Source organism: Anguilla anguilla, chromosome 12, assembly GCF_013347855.1.
Source record: "Anguilla anguilla isolate fAngAng1 chromosome 12, fAngAng1.pri, whole genome shotgun sequence".
Lineage (NCBI taxonomy): Eukaryota > Metazoa > Chordata > Actinopteri > Anguilliformes > Anguillidae > Anguilla > Anguilla anguilla.
The window spans coordinates 22,595,011-22,611,702 of record NC_049212.1 but is presented as its reverse complement, the minus strand read 5'-3'; the positions used below and the strand labels follow the sequence as shown (position 1 = coordinate 22,611,702).

At 47.0% G+C, this 16,692-nt stretch overlaps 1 protein-coding gene across 2 annotated transcripts in view; it reads right to left on the bottom strand.

The window, feature by feature from the left end:
- inppl1a (inositol polyphosphate phosphatase-like 1a) overlaps positions 1 to 16,692 on the bottom strand; it is a 41,344-nt gene that overhangs the window by 8,941 nt on the left and 15,711 nt on the right. The window contains exons 3-13 of one of the 2 annotated variants that reach the window (XM_035384698.1): positions 11,793 to 11,934; positions 10,880 to 10,991; positions 7,594 to 7,740; positions 5,867 to 5,957; positions 4,530 to 4,619; positions 4,143 to 4,241; positions 3,246 to 3,393; positions 2,890 to 2,996; positions 2,633 to 2,735; positions 1,053 to 1,249; positions 137 to 254 (exon numbers count right to left, since the gene is read on the bottom strand). In XM_035384698.1, the coding sequence (XP_035240589.1) occupies positions 137 to 254; positions 1,053 to 1,249; positions 2,633 to 2,735; positions 2,890 to 2,996; positions 3,246 to 3,393; positions 4,143 to 4,241; positions 4,530 to 4,619; positions 5,867 to 5,957; positions 7,594 to 7,740; positions 10,880 to 10,991; positions 11,793 to 11,934 (1,354 nt within the window). The remainder of the gene's footprint in view (positions 1 to 136; positions 255 to 1,052; positions 1,250 to 2,632; positions 2,736 to 2,889; positions 2,997 to 3,245; positions 3,394 to 4,142; positions 4,242 to 4,529; positions 4,620 to 5,866; positions 5,958 to 7,593; positions 7,741 to 10,879; positions 10,992 to 11,792; positions 11,935 to 16,692) is intronic. The other variant, XM_035384699.1, reaches the window with a different exon arrangement.

The window sequence follows — 16,692 nt, the reverse complement described above, 5'->3', positions numbered from 1 at the left end:
TAATCTATTAGGGCCAGCGATACAGACTGATAGGATACAAAAACAGTCAGAAAGGTCATACTGTTTGTGAATTTTAGCCAGGAACCAGCTAGTTTTACGTACAGAGACCCATCCTGTGCGGTCGTGGCGGTCTTACCAAGCGTGTTTGCGATTCCCGTCTTCACGCTGGACATGCCCACGTGGCTGATTCGGTTTTCATGTTCCGGCTTCACCAGGACGGCAATTTTGATGTTCCACAGCGTCTGTGTGGCAACCTGGGGAGGCCGGTTAGGGACAGGAGTGAACTCGAGAGGGAAAGTCATAAATAACCCCGGCATGAAAGGACCAGACTACGCCTTTCCCCTGGCGTCTTTGTGAAGGGAATTCATGTGGAAACATTCGCTCCGGTAAAACTCATACTGTATATCAAGTACCAGTGGCCAGTGCTGAACTTCCACAAAACCAGAAGATAATTTCAATTAAGGACTCTGGTCATTTCATTTAATAAAAGTTATATTTCATTCAAGCATGAACCCATAATTTAGCAGATTGTTTAAAATGCAAGAAACATCTGTTTGCTTACCCTCCTAACATTCACAAGCAGTGAGAGCAACTTAGCCTGACTAAAAAAAGTCAGCTACTATGAGAAATGTCATCACAAGACAGAGTAAATCTCTGCAAACTACACAAATAGTTTGAATGTTGAATTTCATGTCAAATCTGATAAGAAAATATGAAAAGACAGGGGACATAGAAACACTCACAAATTATAACCTCCAACCCTTACGGAGCATCGTACTAGACCAGGACTATGCATTCCAGATCCAGAAGGCATTGCATGGAACTCCATTTCTACTGGTGGTGGAACTTATACAGGGTATCACCCAACAAAAGGGATCTATGTTTCATTGCAATTTCAGTTTAAAAAAATGACTAATATCAATGAAATATCTATTATGTTACATGGGATTCTTACACTCTCCTTCATGTATGTCCATGCGACGTATCTGGTATTTATCTCACTCAGTCTCATTTTGTAGCCCAGGTTAATATTCCCTCTCTCCCTCCCTCACCGGTTTGAAGTCCAGCTCCGTGCAGTCCTTCAGGGCTGCCCGCAGGACCTCCACCCACTCCTTGTCGCAGACGGAGTTCTCCTGCGTGCCGAACACGTAGATGTCGTGGGGGATGGTGACGGTCGTCTCGTCCAGAGTCTTCCCCAGGCCGCGGGACAGGATCCACGAGCTCATGGCCTTGGGGGAGGGAACGCTGCCTGGAGAGGGCCGGAGATTCGGGAGTGAGGTGACTGTTAAACCAACGTCCAAATCTGTGTTACAACGCTTTCACTTAAACCACACTGCTGAGGACCGTCTCAGCGACCCTCACACACACACAGCTCTCTAAGGACCTCTAAGCTCTTCAACACTGATGTGCAGATGACTGTGACAAGTAGGGCTGATAGCAACCCACTGTCACTACTGCAACCCACTGAGACTACTAAACCCACTGTGACTACTGCAACCCACTGAGACTACTAAACCCACTGTGACTACTGCAACCCACTGTCACTACTACAACCCACTGAGACTACTAAACCCACTGTGACTACTAAACCCACTGTCACTACTACGTCTCACTGAGACTACTAAACCCACTGTGACTACTGCAATCCACTGTCACTACTACAACCCACTGAGACTACTAAACCCACTGTGACTACTGCAATCCACTGTCACTACTACGTCCCACTGAGACTACTAAACCCACTGTGACTACTGCAATCCACTGTCACTACTGCAACCCACTGAGACTACTAAACCCACTGTGACTACTGCAACCCACTGTCACTACTACGTCCCACTGAGACTACTGCAATCCACTGTCACTACTACAACCCACTGAGACTACTAAACCCACTGTGACTACTGCAATCCACTGTCACTACTACGTCCCACTGAGACTACTAAACCCACTGTGACTACTGCAACCCACTGTCACTACTACGTCCCACTGAGACTACTGCAACCCACTGAGACTACTAAACCCACTGTGACTACTGCAACCCACTGTCACTACTACGTCCCACTGAGACTACTAAACCCACTGTGACTACTGCAACCCACTGTCACTACTACGTCCCACTGAGACTACTAAACCCACTGTGACTACTGCAACCCACTGTCACTACTACGTCCCACTGAGACTACTAAACCCACTGTGACTACTGCAACCCACTGTCACTACTACGACCCACTGATACAACTAAACCCACTGAGTCTACTGCAACCCACTGTCACTACTACAACCCACTGATACAACTAAACCCACTGTGACTACTGCAATCCAATGTCACTACTACGTCCCACTGAAACTACTAAACCCACTGTGACTACTGCAACCCACTGAGACTACTAAACCCACTGTGACTACTGCAATCCACTGTCACTACTGCAACCCACTGAGACTACTAAACCCACCGTGACTACTGCAACCTACTGTCACTACTACGACCCACTGATACTACTAAACCCACTGTGCCAACTGTAGTGGTGTAACAGAGAACATGATTCTGGCGAGCTCTCCGCTCTGTCGTCACAGTGTGTGGATGGAAAGTTCTGGAGCGGGAGCAGAAAGGTGGCTGAAAGGTGGTGCTCACCCATGTTCCAGGTCCCGATGAATACGGAGATCATATCTGGCTCGTCCTGCTGGGAATGTTTGTTCTTCATGAGCTGGAGGAGCTGACAAAATGCTTCCCTTTTCTGGGAGATATGAGAATGATTAGCAGACCAGACCAATATCACTACAACATTGTGTGTGTGTGTGTGTGTGTGTGTTTGTGTAGGGTGTGTGTTTGTAAATGTGTGTGTAAATGAGACACTATGCTCAGTTACACAGGTGTGTGTGCATGCTCACTTTAGCGCTGGCGAAGATGAAGTCCTTCCTCTGGCTTTTATCCTTCTCCTTCTCAAACACGATGCCCAGCTTGTTTGGCACGCGCTGTGACTTAATCAGCTGCCGAACTTCAATAAGGAACGCAAAGTATTTTTACCTTAGTGATGCATTCGTTTCTAGTTTTTCTATAGCTAAAAAATACCACATGGACACATGAAAGCATGGGCGTGTATTGGAAATGCATTGTAAACAACATCAAGACCTGCAACACCCCCATTCCAACCCCAGTCTCCCCAGTTTGCATCTCAGTTCTATCTCCACAGACAGTGATGAGCCCAGGAGCTCACTGGACAGCGAGCAGCTCCTTGCTGACTCACTCTTGTCGTGCGTGAAGGTGTTCCAGTCTTCCTGAGCGTTCAGCTTCTTCATCACCACCAGCTTCCCCCCCTCCACGTCCACGCTCAGCGTGTGCTTCTGGGACTTGCCGATCTTGGTGAGGTCAGCAAGGTACACGTCCAGCTTCACCTGCACAAAACAACGGTGTGGGTGTGACTATCATTTAACAGGTTCATATAAAAGCCATTAACTGAACTATAAATAAGAGTAGATATATGCCCACTTGTGGCTAGGCTGGACCTGACTGTTCCGGTTTTTATTATTTTTCTTTGCCGTGTTCTTCTGAGAAACTGCTGGCTGCCTTGCCTAGAATAGACACTAGTTGCACAGACCAACTCCTCCAGCAGGGGGCGACAAACCGAGAGTGCAGCGCTTTGTCCGAACTGAGCCCTTTTTCCAGGAAGTGTGCGGACTAAAAAAAGCGCAGCGGCTCAGAGCGGCGCCAGAGAGGACCTGGGCGTCTTGAGGCCTGCCACTCGCGGCATCCGTGACGGACGGAGCCAGGCAGCGGCCCGCCTCTGGAGCTGGAATGAGGAAGTGGCGTTTCGGATGAGGAAGCCGCCACCCAACCCATACCCCGTCCCGCTTCTCACAGGCTGCCCATGTCTTGCCACAAAATCACTGCTTCTTATTTCTCTCAAAAGGGAAATGGCTAAAAACAGGAGGCCGCATCACCAGAATGGCCCCTAACAGAAGCCGTTTCAGGCTGGTTTATTCGCCTGACTACAAGCGCCAGACAACTTCACCTGATGCAGGTCCTGGAGTTTTACTTTCGCATGAATCCACATTCACACTGAGAAATGCGCATCACAGTAGTCGGCAGGTCGGCGGGGCGGAGCTTTGGAAAATCTCAGCCAATGAGGATCAGGGGACCCTACCTCGAAGGCCTGCACGGGAATGGCTTTGCTGTGCCGCATAGAGAGCTGAGGTGGGATGGAGGGAGAGGTGGAGCTCATGTCCTGAACAGCCTTCAGGGCCTAGACAAGGGGAAGGGAAGAGTGGGAGAGAGAAAAAAGCAAGAATAAATAAACTGTAACAATGAAAACATCATTGTAAACCGTAACAATAAAGCTCTCCCGAACCTCCGACGGTGGAATTCTCGCTTATTTCTCTCCCCATCTGCCTTAATTACCACCCCAACCCTCCTCATCTGCCCCAATTACCACCCCTACTCTCCCCATCAGTCTCCCCCCCCCCCCCCCCCCCATCATCCTGATGTGGAGTCTGTTACGATCAATTACTGTCTGTGGAAAGTCTTTGCTCACCTTCTTCTCAATGGAGGACAGGAGGTCCTTCAGGATGGCCAGCTTGGTGACCAAGTGCTCCAGCTCCTGATCGCCACCCTGGTTCGCCGACTGGAGGAGACAGGGGGGAAGGAGCTCACGCCTACTGACCATCACACTACACTGCAGGCATGTGCACTGCACATGCACGTACACAGTGACACACACAATGTATATTGCACCAAGGTCTGACCTGTTTTTGTCACGTGATGGTTTACGGAAGAAAATTTACCATTCATTTTTCCCCACAGTGAAATCCAAGATTGGTGATTCTAAGGTCAGTTTATAAGCTATCCTTCCAGTTCTTTACTCGTTTGTGAATTTAATTCAAATTTTTGAATTATGAAAAGTGACGGACAAATCTGGGTTTGGCGGAATGCATAGTGACAACTGTACTGGCCCGAATAGTGCCGACTGTAAATTTAAGTGGAGGAGGAATAATGGTCTGGGGCTGTTTTTCATGAATTGGGCTAGGCCCCTTAGTTCCAGTGAAGGGAACTCTTAATGCTACATCATACAATGACATTCTAGAGAATTGTGCGCTTCCAACTTTGTGGCAACTGTTTGGGGAAGGCCCTTTAATGTTTCAGCATGACAGTGCCCCCATTGACAAAGCAAGGTCCATAAAGAAATGGCTTGCTGAGTTTGGTGGGGAAGAACTTGATTGGCCTGCACAGAGCTGTGACCTCTACCCCATCAAATACCTTTGGGGATGAACTGGAATGGTGACTGTGATCCTGTGCCCAACCTCATGAATGTTCTTGTGGCTGAATGAAAGCGAATCCCTGCAGCCATGTTCCAAAATCTAGTGGAAAGCCTTCCCAGAAGATTGGAGGCTGTTATAGCAGCAAAGGGGGTCCAACTCCATATTAATACCCATGGTTTTCGAATGAGATGTTCAACAAGCACATATGGGTGTCATAGTCAGGTGTCCAAATACTTTTGGAAATGTAGTGTGTGTTGCTCTGGGAAACGCAGGAAGGCCATTACTCGCTCAAGTCAGCCACAGTGGGGCATTCTCTCCTGGTAACCGTTTTCACTTCATATTTGCTCAAATACTCCAGAGGAAAACCGTTGGGGGCCTGGGAGTGTTTCTGAGAGGCTAAAGGTGAAGGTGAGGAACGCCATTATCAGATGTGCTCTTTCTGTAAACAAGCGCAAGGGAAAGGAAATCCTGCTAGCGGCACAATGTTAAATATTTTAGTGAAGTGATCAGCCATTGTGATGTCTACTGAAGAAACGCTCATGTGCAGAAGAATGCGCGCGCACGCGTAGGCTCGCAAACACGATCGCAGACGCCGTTTTGGCATGGCGTCTACCTGTGGAATCATCCGGGACACCATGACGGCGCTCTGCTGGTCAAACACTTTAGACAAAATCTCCAGACCAGCCAGGACTTTGTCTACTTCCCTGTGAAAGGGGGGAAAATGGATGGAGGGGTGGGGAGGGAGAGAGAGAGAGAGAAAGTAAATTTGAATTTCAACAAGAACACTGGAATATCGTAGAAATGATACTGCTTTACAGTTTATACCAGGAAACGTGCTCAATAAGTGGCAGTTAATGAACTGAAAGTAAGTGGTCAGGATATTCAATGACCTAAAGTGATCCTAATGAACCCACAGATATTTGATAAAAGACAAACACCCAATAGAGGCAGTTCTTACACTTCTGGTAAAGCATTCTGTATGCACACACAGGAACAGGATCTAAACACTGCAGAATTTGACCAATAACCACTCTAATGTGACAGAAAGGGCAATGTTAGCCTGAGTACATCTCAAAAGCAGAACACTGAAATTCTCTCTCTCACCATTACAAGGCCCTGAAGGTCTGAGCACAGAGAGGCCTACTCAGCCGGAGTCAACCGGCTTACAAACCACTGACACCTTCAAACCTCAAGACAGCACTAAAGCAGCAAAAGTAGCATCACCTGTATCGTCAATAAATAAACCCGCAACGAACTGCTCTCGGAGCGTTTCTAGCACAGGGGAAAATCTGTTAACCACAGCACTTACCTTCAGAGCTACTACAGTTAAACCTGCTACATACAGTATAGTCTGAGCATCCTATGAGTGGCGGGTCACTGGTGTGTTTACATGCACGCTAATACTCCCATTTTACCATGATTATTGAGCCATTATCCGACAATCTTTATCGTTGTGAGGTCATAACCGGCGTATTCAAAACCCAGTTAAGACACCTGGATTTTTGCCCAAACCGTAGATTTTTTTGGTGCGTGTAGACGTTTGGCTAAGATTTGTTTTTCAACTTTTAGAAACTGTGAATGTCAGGCGGAAGTCAAAGACCTTGAATGAAAACAAGTATGGCTGCCGTTTTCACCATCTGCCGTTTGAACATACTCTGATTATGTAAAGAAATCCTGGAAATTTGGCTATTGGAGTAAGTGCATTACCTAGTGCTCTGATTACCTACAGACTAGATAGTACCTAATACCGTATCAAGCCTGGTCTCGAAAATCCCCAGAGTTTCTGCCTCTACTATGTGACCAGAAACTGTCTGCACCTGGCATAAACTGATAGACTCCCGATAATCGGGGTATTGGTGTGCATGTAAAGGCAGCCACTGAGAGGAGTACAGAGCGGCTCTGGGGCAGAAGGGGGAGGTCTGGGCCCCACAATGAGGAATCACAGAGTCATGACAGAAAGGTGTCACGTGGGAGGAAAAGGAATCATGGATGAGCCATCCTTGCATATGGAGAATCTTATTATTATTTGCCCCCTCCCCCATTCTTCAGACAGAAAATACCCATGCCCCTCAATGTTATGAAATCCCAACTTATGGTAGAATGGAGATAAGAAAAGCAGTCCTCTTTATTTCCATATTTATTTCCGTTCATAGCAATTTACATCAGTCTTTGTAGCTCCAGCACAGAACGTCCAAACCTCTGGAAACAGAACTGCGTGTTCGGGCAGAGCGAATGTGCGGGAGTGTGGGTGGGGGGGGTTCGTGAGCTCAGATGCTCGGTCACGGTCTGAACGGTGAGCTGAACGGAACAGGACCGCTGCGCGGCGGTGGCGGCTCTCACCCGTGCAGCCTCTTGCAGCAGGACACCAGGGTCTTGTTGAGGTGGGGCAGGCTGGTGCCGCCCTGCTTGACGGCCTCCAGGTCCAGGGCATAGCTGCCCTTCAGGTACTCGTGGGAGATGGTGCTCAGGCCGTTGGCCGCGGGGCTGCTGTGAGAGAACGGGCCTTAGAAAGCTGTGAGAACACAGTCGCATCTGCACCAGCTTACCTGGGAACACACTGCGTGTATTAGCATACATTTCCCAGAATTCAAATGGCCTTGAATGGACACTGCCAATGGCCATACTTTAAAAGTTGACTTCGGCTAAGCACTCTAATACTACATCCGTTTGGTTGTCAACATCTTACATTGTTGTTTGGAATTAGTTGATTGTTGGTTCTCTCGTTTACCAGACCAATAATTTCCCAATAGCAGAATAAGAATGTTCTTGATGTAATTGTGTGACATCAAAATCCCTCCCCAGACCTGAACATTTGCTCTGTAAATTGTTAAACAGAATAAAAGCCTGACATCACACGTGTAAAATTCAGCTGTATAAATGTAAATGCTATTTTTTTTTTTAAAAGTTGCGTAAGTCACTCTCGATAGGAGTGTCTTCTAAATGCCCGTAATGTAATGTAGAAAATGTAAACCTAATTATTTTATATAAAGTCCTGTAATTTAATCCTGTAATTCCGTTATTCCTCCTTTGGAGAAAACGCAAAAATTTGAAATTCATTTTAGATTTTGTTAGGAGTTCAGAAGGTAAAATGTACATGTTCTAGTGTAAATTATCAATGACTGAAAGTGTCCAAACTTCCAGGCTTCAAGAAAGCACTAGAAAACACTCAGACTTCCTGGCTGTGACATGTTCCACAGGAAAGAGCACACGCACTTCCTTTAGACTGGCCTGGGCGCTGGGCCAAGCTGCTCTCCACCGCACAGTCAGCCAGGGTCAGCGTGTTTCTGAGACTGCTCTGGCTCCCCTCAGGTGCAGCTGACGTGCAGCTGAGGGTCAGTGATAACGCCAGCCTACTCCAGCCCAGGAGACACACTGGGCTATGGGAAACCTCCCCAGCGATGCTGCGCACAGCTCTTAAACACGAACGCGGGTTTCCTAACAACACGCGGGTCTCTAAAGACCCCGAAGCTCAAGTACGGGCTTCCAGAGAAAGGCCGGGCTCCTCGGGGGCCAGCTGCTGAGTCAGACAGCGTGAAGCATGACCAAGCGCTCTCTGTTTGACTCACTCCATCCTGCTTCCACTGTGCCACACTGAGCTGTCAGAGATGTGTGCTTGGCCACCGTGGCTCGCCCCCTGTTTGTCACACACACAACCACACATACACACGCAGACACGCGCACAAACAGGTGCTCAGCCATATCAAAGCCCTGCCTTCACTCTGCGCATCTGTGGCTCTGACAGGAAGTGGGCTCCAAACCCTTATCTAATGTGAGACAGCACAGCAACAGAGCAGCACAGGGACAGATCAGCACAGCGACAGAGCAGCACAGAGACAGAGCAGCGCAGGGAAAGAGCAGTGCAGGGACAGAGCAGTGCAGGGACAGATCGGCACAGAGACAGAGCAGCGCAGGTACAGATCAGCACTGTGACAGAGCAGCACAGAGACAGAGCAGCGCAGGGACAGAGCAGTACAAGGACAGAGCAGCGCAGGGGACAGAAGAGCACAGGGACAGAGCAGCGCAGGGGACAGATCAGCACGGGGACAGATCAGCACAGGGACAGATCAGCACTGTGACAGAGCAGCGCAGGGAAAGAGCAGCGCAGGGACAGAGCAGTACAGGGACAGAGCAGCGCAGGGACAGAGCAGTACAGGGACAGAGCAGCACAGGGGACAGAGCAGCGCAGGGGACAGAGCAGCGCAGCGGACAGAGCAGCGCAGGGCTCAGAGCAGCACAGGGTTGGAGTGAAAAACTACAGGACGGTAGATCTTGAGGAACGGGGTTGGGCAGCCCTGCACTAATCTAACTCGAATAAACGCAGTCGTGATGCGTCAGGTTGTGTGTGCTTCGGGGAAGTCGCTACCGAATCAAAGCAGATAATAATATCTAAAGATTGTGACGTGACTGAGTCTGTACACAAGATGTCAGCCTCACACTGCTGGCCTACAGCTCTATCCCATCAGCCTGCTCGATTAAAATTTCCTTTCATCAGGACCGGATGGCATATATTCAGGGAGGAGAATTTCTGACACAAGGGAAAGCTGACATTGGATTAAAGAATCTGAGGTGGGTTTGGGAGAGTGTGCACCTTTCAGATCAGAAAATAAACTTGCACTCTTCTAAACATACACCCACCTGCTAAATGGCTTTTTAATTACCATAGTCACAGTCTCAGTCAGTGTCTTTATTAATTCCCAACAAATGCAACCTTCAAACAGTTTGCCTGCAGTACTGGCCTCACAAGTAAAATCTAATCTAATATTTCCCTCACAAGTAAAAAAAAAAAAAAAAAAAAGACCTTAACACTACAGGGAAATTAGCCTGTAATACAGAGCTCTGAGCAACCGTTCAAAACCACAACTGAAACTATGATGTTCTCTGACAATTTGTGTCGCTGTTTCAGCCAGCAAAGCTGCAAGCTGTAGGCCGAGCTTGAAAAATCAAACCAATTCCACAGCAAATCAGAAGAGAAGTCAGCACACCTTGGCTTGATATCTGTATGCATAAACGATTGTATTGTATGCACAGTTTGAATGGACGGAATAGAATGCATGCTGCATAACGCAGAAGTAAGGAACTCAAACAAACCTTCCACGGCTTGCCGTGTTTGGGTGAGGCTGTTTGATCGTTGCGCGGGTGGGAGAGGCCACACGAGCAGAAAATACTAACAGCGGGACAGGAAATGGCTTATTTAAACAGCATGTGAACCAGGCTGTTGTTGTCAAGCCCGTCAGCTCCAGAACTGACCAATCAGACCGTTATGTCCAAGCCAACCGCACGGTTTCCACATACAATGAGTTGAAGCCCGAAGTCTGCCAGGATGTGCATTTTCATTGATACTATATTACAATAATCTACAGCTCATAATATCAAATCCAGTGTATAGTGTACTCTAGCCTCAAAGCACTGTATTAAACTCCAGTTATTCCTGTGTTGGGAACAAAAACAAAAAGATCTCCACTGACCCACACTTTCAAGCCAGGAAAAAACACTATTAATGAATCATGCCATTTTATGAAATGCTCTAACTGTTTCAGGGATATTTATGAGAAATAAGTTGTGCAGTTGTCAGGGATTGGCCAGTGACTCTCTGCCTGTGGTGGGTGGACTGAGAAAGGAACCCCACCTGTCTGTGGAGGACTCCTGTCCAAAGCTGACCAGGGCGGAGCAGGCGGACCCTGGGGGGCTGCCGGTGGAGGCGGTTCGAGGAGGGAGGGGGGGCTTGTCATCCTCTCCATCTGCAATGAAGACGGAACGAACCACCGTCAAACTCTGCACTTCCATCTGAGGTTCCTGCTCCCCCCCCCCCGCCACAAACCAACCAAACAGTGCATTCAGCGTCCGATTGGTCATCGGTCACCACGGCAAATCAAAGCCTACGGCATGTCAATTTGCCGAGCTGAATGTTTGGCCCGGTTGCTGAGTGACGGTGTGAATTTCCGGCAGCTAGGCGTCCCGTAGCCGGTCTGCCTCCCCCGCTCTCGCCCCTGACCGGCAGCCTGGCGGTGTCGGAGCTGGCTTGAGCCTGCGTTTCCTCTGGGTGTGGTCGCTCTGTTAAATTACAGAGCTGACCGATGCCAGAAAAGCGTGTGCACAGCATCTGCAGCGGGGGCGGCAGCATTTACTCACAACAAGCTTTTAGCATTCTAGCAATGCAATTCAAATAAAAGACTCGTGTCATCTGCACCGCTTACCACTAACGAGAGATTACTGAAGACCGCTTAAAAGCAGGCATTACCCTACAGTTTAAACCGGACAGCGCATGAGAGTACTATTTTCTCCTCAAAATGCTATCTAAAGGAGTAGCAGCAAAGCAGACGTTGTTGAAGTATCATAAATTCTTTTTAATAATCACAAATGGATACTTGATGAAAGAGGCAGGGGGTGGTAATGAGAAATAACATTGTACAGCTATAAAATGATAGAAAATCTTGTCCATGTAAAGGCACATACACTGTGCCCTTATGGCTATGCATGCTACCGCAGAGAGGACAGCAGGTACTGAGGGCAGTTGGCCTTCTGGAGGCGGGGCTTGTTACCGGAGTAATCCCTGTCGTCTGGGCTCTCTTCGCGCTCCACGGGATAGAGCAGGGTGGTCACCAGGCCCTGGCTGGGCTGCAGGTACAGCTGGATCAGCTCCGGGAGCTTCTTAAACCGCTTCGGCTGCACACCCTGTGAGGTCTGCACACATGCGCACACGCACGCACACACGCACGTAGACACATACATGCACGCAGACGCACAAACACGTACAAACAGATACACGTAAAGTGTTTAATGAAAAAGGCCACAGATGAGGAAGCTGAAACGCAGAAGCAGGAGGTGCAGGATCAGGTACATGAACCAGGCAGCAGAGCAGACTGGGGAGAAGGAAATGTGTAAACCCAAGACAGGATGAGGAAACCCCCTGCCCAGTCAAACTGCAGCCTTCTCCTTACCAAGAAAAGCCCTGGGCAGCCGGATGTGATACTGCAACCTTGGTCTCTACGCTACAACGGCAGAGTAGCACTAAAACTGGACCGCCTACATTAGTCGTTGATCGGATAAACAGATGTAAATTCATCGCTTTTCCGAGCGGGAACAACATATTTTTCTGGGGGTGGACAGCAACTGGAGTGTGTTTACACATCATTTTTTTCTTAGAGAGAGCCTGAGTCAAACGTGACTCAGGCGGGAGGGTGTCTATGAAGTACGAATAAACCAAAGGAGAGCGCTGTTTCTCAGAGGACTTCCACATTCTGGCTTCCAATTTCTCACCCTGCATGACAGCAGCTAACAGTAAGACACAAATGGAGGTATGCGTTGTTAGGGTTGGAGAGAAAACCTACAGGATGGTAGATCTCCAAGAACAGGGTTTGGGAGCCCTGCACTAGAGGACAGGCCAAAAATATGACTGATTGGGATGATGGCAGTCCTTGCAGGAACCAGTAACGGCTAATCTTTCAATATAATCTCACATTCAAATTCGAGTCCATCGAGCATTTCCTCCAAACCAAGCAAACAAAGACACAAGTGACTTGATGTCAATGTCAAAGATACAAAGCCATGCTGTCATCCTCTACAGCTCAGCAACACTTTGCACATCTTGTACTTTCATTGAGACCCATAACATTCTGCAAACAACAAGATATCAAGTTGCCAAAAAACCTCCAGGACCTGTGCCAGCAGAGTCTGCTCTGACTGTCGGGAATGCAAATGAAGCCCTCCCCCGCGTGCGCTATGCTCCCGACACCCCCCAGGATGGGGGTGGGGTTTCCCATCAGGCCGAGGGGCAGACAGCAATGTCGCCTCATCAGACGGAGCCCCTGACCAGCTGCTGGGTCCGGCCGACACCCGCGCACAAAGAGCCGCTGTCTGTCCACGAGCGAAAGCTGTGCCAAGATAAGCACCAGGCCCTGCCAGCTGCTACTGAAAAGTGCCACACAGATGCACAGATATACAGTACTACAGGCTGACACATACACACTACACACAGATACACAGTACTACAGGCTGACACATACACACTACACACAGATACACAGTACTACAGGCTGACACATACACACTACACACAGATACACAGTACTACAGACTGACACATACACACTACACACAGATACACAGTACTACAGGCTGACACATACACACTACACACAGATACACAGTACTACAGGCTGACACATACACACTACACACAGATACACAGTACTACAGGCTGACACATACACACTACACACAGATACACAGTACTACAGGCTGACACATACACACTACACACAGATACACAGTACTACAGGCTGACACATACACACTACACACAGATACACAGTACTACAGGCCGACACATACACACTACACACAGATACACAGTACTACAGGCCGACATATACACACTACACACAGATACACAGTACTACAGGCTGACACATACACACTACACACAGATATACAGTACTACAGGCTGACACATACACACTACACACAGATACACAGTACTACAGGCCGACACATACACACTACACACAGATACACAGTACTACAGGCTGACACATACACACTACACACAGATACACAGTACTACAGGCTGACTCGACTAGCTGTCGGTTGCTGCCAGTATCAAGTCCAATGTCTTGACTGGCCTACAGTGCAGTCAACAGTACCGCCACTTCCTACCTACAGGACATAATTCAACCCTACACCCCAGCTTGACCACTCTGCTCTGCTGCAGCAGGGCAACTTGCACTTCCTGCCATCTCTGTTAATGGCTCTCGCTTGACCCAACCACGGAGCTTCTCCACCCTAGCTCCCTAGAGGTGGAACGATCTCAGTCAATGCTCATTTTCCATTGTGGTCTGAAGACACATCTGTTCAGACTGTACCATGACAAACTCTGACACCACTCCTCTGCAGGGTTACTCTCAAGTATCACTCTGATGTATCACTTGTATCTTGATTTTCTAGCAGTTTCATGTTTCGCTTGTATCTTTACCGTGGTGTTGTAGATGTTTATCATATCTCTTGTAATCATGACTCACCTTCTAGTTCATGACTTACCATAACTTCACTGACTTCAACTATGCTTACTGTGTGAACTGCACTTGATGTTCATGGCTATGGATAACTGATTTTATAAGTATTGTACCATATCTGACCTGTGTCAGGACATCGCTTTGGACAATAAAACCACAAAAAAGGTGGACATGTAAACAGCAACACACCACTAGGGGATTCACAAAGATCAAATTCAATACCTGAAGCACTGATACAACTACAATATAAGAAAGGATAAACAAACATATAAAATATGATTCCACATCACAAACCTAAACACACACACACTACGAGGTGCAAAGATAGACAGACAGATATAGATGCACAGACAAAACTGCAGGTATACAGTGTGAAGAGCTGATCCAAACAAAGTTCTTTGAACCCACTACAGACATACTGACAGACAGAGCATAATCAGGGTCCAGTAAATACTATCTCATGAAAAACACGTTTTCAACGTACAAAAATGCCAAGTTACTCACACATACAAGACATACACTGTCTATAACTCATTCATTCACACTGCCAAAATCCAGGCCTGCCATTAAAAGTATTGATATCAAAATGACGCCAAGTTACGGTACTACAAACAATATAGGCTATCTTGCCTCACCGAAATTAAATAAGATGTATTCCAAAGCAATGCTACACAATATTTCCTCAATTCTTTCAAGTCACTTGGCCCTGTGTGTATAAGCATGCAGTACATGGACAGGCCAAACATATGTGTGGATGGCTCTCTCACAGTCAAGATTGATTGAATAGGCGTCTATATGTCCAATTAGTATTGGTATGTATGTATTTCGCTGCCCAGCCTTTCTGTTGCGTGAATGATAGTATGTTTCTTGGTATAAGTGTGTGTTCGTAAATGTGAATGTAACATGCTGCGAGGGAAATGTCCCCATGGGGATAAAGGAGTTCTCTATGTATGTATGTATGTACAATATGTATTTCACATGCAGTATTTATTGTACGTAGCAAATATACAATAACTTGTACATTTACTCAAATTCAATTCAGAAGCAAGTATAAACATGTTTTCTGAAGAAATATGCTGACTGTAGTTACTCAGCAGCAGTTTTCTACATGAATTTCAATGTGTTCCATGAGGCAATTCAAAATATTTGACACTTTGATCTGACACAAAGTTTGCATGACATTGTAAAATGGTAAGATTACAAAACACAGGGCCAAGTAACTTGAAAGAATTGAGGAAATATTGGGTAGCATTGCTTTGGAATACATCTTATTTAATTTCGGTGAGGCAAGATAGCCTATATTGTTTCTAGTACTCTAACTTGGCGTCATTTTGATATCAATACTTTTAATGGCAGGCCTGGATTTTGGCAGTGTGAATGAATGAGTTATAGATGGGGTATGTCCTGTATGTGTGAGTAACTTGGCATTTTTGTATGTTGAGAACGTGTTTTTCATGAGATATCATTTCTTTTTGCAAAGCGTTTTATTATGAGAGTGAGAAATGCGAAGTGACCCTGTAAGAAACGGTTGTGGATTATGGCTATCGTTGTGTGAATTTGTACAGTCTGATAAGCGTGTACCGTTTAGCAGTTTCGGTTTGCTATATATGTAAAATAGTTCAGGAGGGTGAGGTGGCTTAAGCGTAAACGCATCAGAAACGTAGGTGAAATATGGCCAGTGTATGTACTCACGGATTTGACGGCCATCCAACCAGCCTTGATTGACAAAAGAATCAGCAAGCCCGTAGAATTACAACTCCCTAGGTCGCAACTTGTGTACCCTTCTGTCCTGCTCCGTTGTCTGTTATTTCGAATTCTGTTATTTTGAAATATCATTAGCAAACCTGTCCGTGGTTTTAAACAAGAACACAGGCCAGTAAGCACAGAAGAGCTCCCGTTGCATCCATATGGCTTTGCAATATTGTAGCCGGTTAATAACTGAACGTGCAGACGGTACGTCATAATGCAGTGTATACGTTCGGTGAACGGCAGGTAGATATGGTGCAAAAGCAATAATTGAGAAGTAGTAGACAATTATTAGTGAGGGTAAAAGCAGGTTACAGAAATGTGTTCCTAGCTGGGCTTGAACCTAGGACCCCGTGTTCCCAAGACTGTAACCTTGCCCACTAGGCCACAGCAGACTAGCTGTTTAAACTGGAAATGTTTCAGAATAAAAAGGTATGGGTATTTTGCGTGTTTATGCAAGTTTTTGATTGGGTCGTGTAGGTGAAGACTTGGCTGGTGTCGGTAAAGTGTCCAACGGGGAGACATGTTGTTAGTGGGATAGGCGGCAGTAAAAATAAGAAGAAGAAGAATGAGAAGAAGAAGAAGAAGGAAAAAACGCAAAACCCCCTTAGTTTGGGGCTTTATTGTGTTGTTGAATTCTGTCTGTTGGCTGTTGTGGTTATTTCTGTGGGGAACCCCTGAA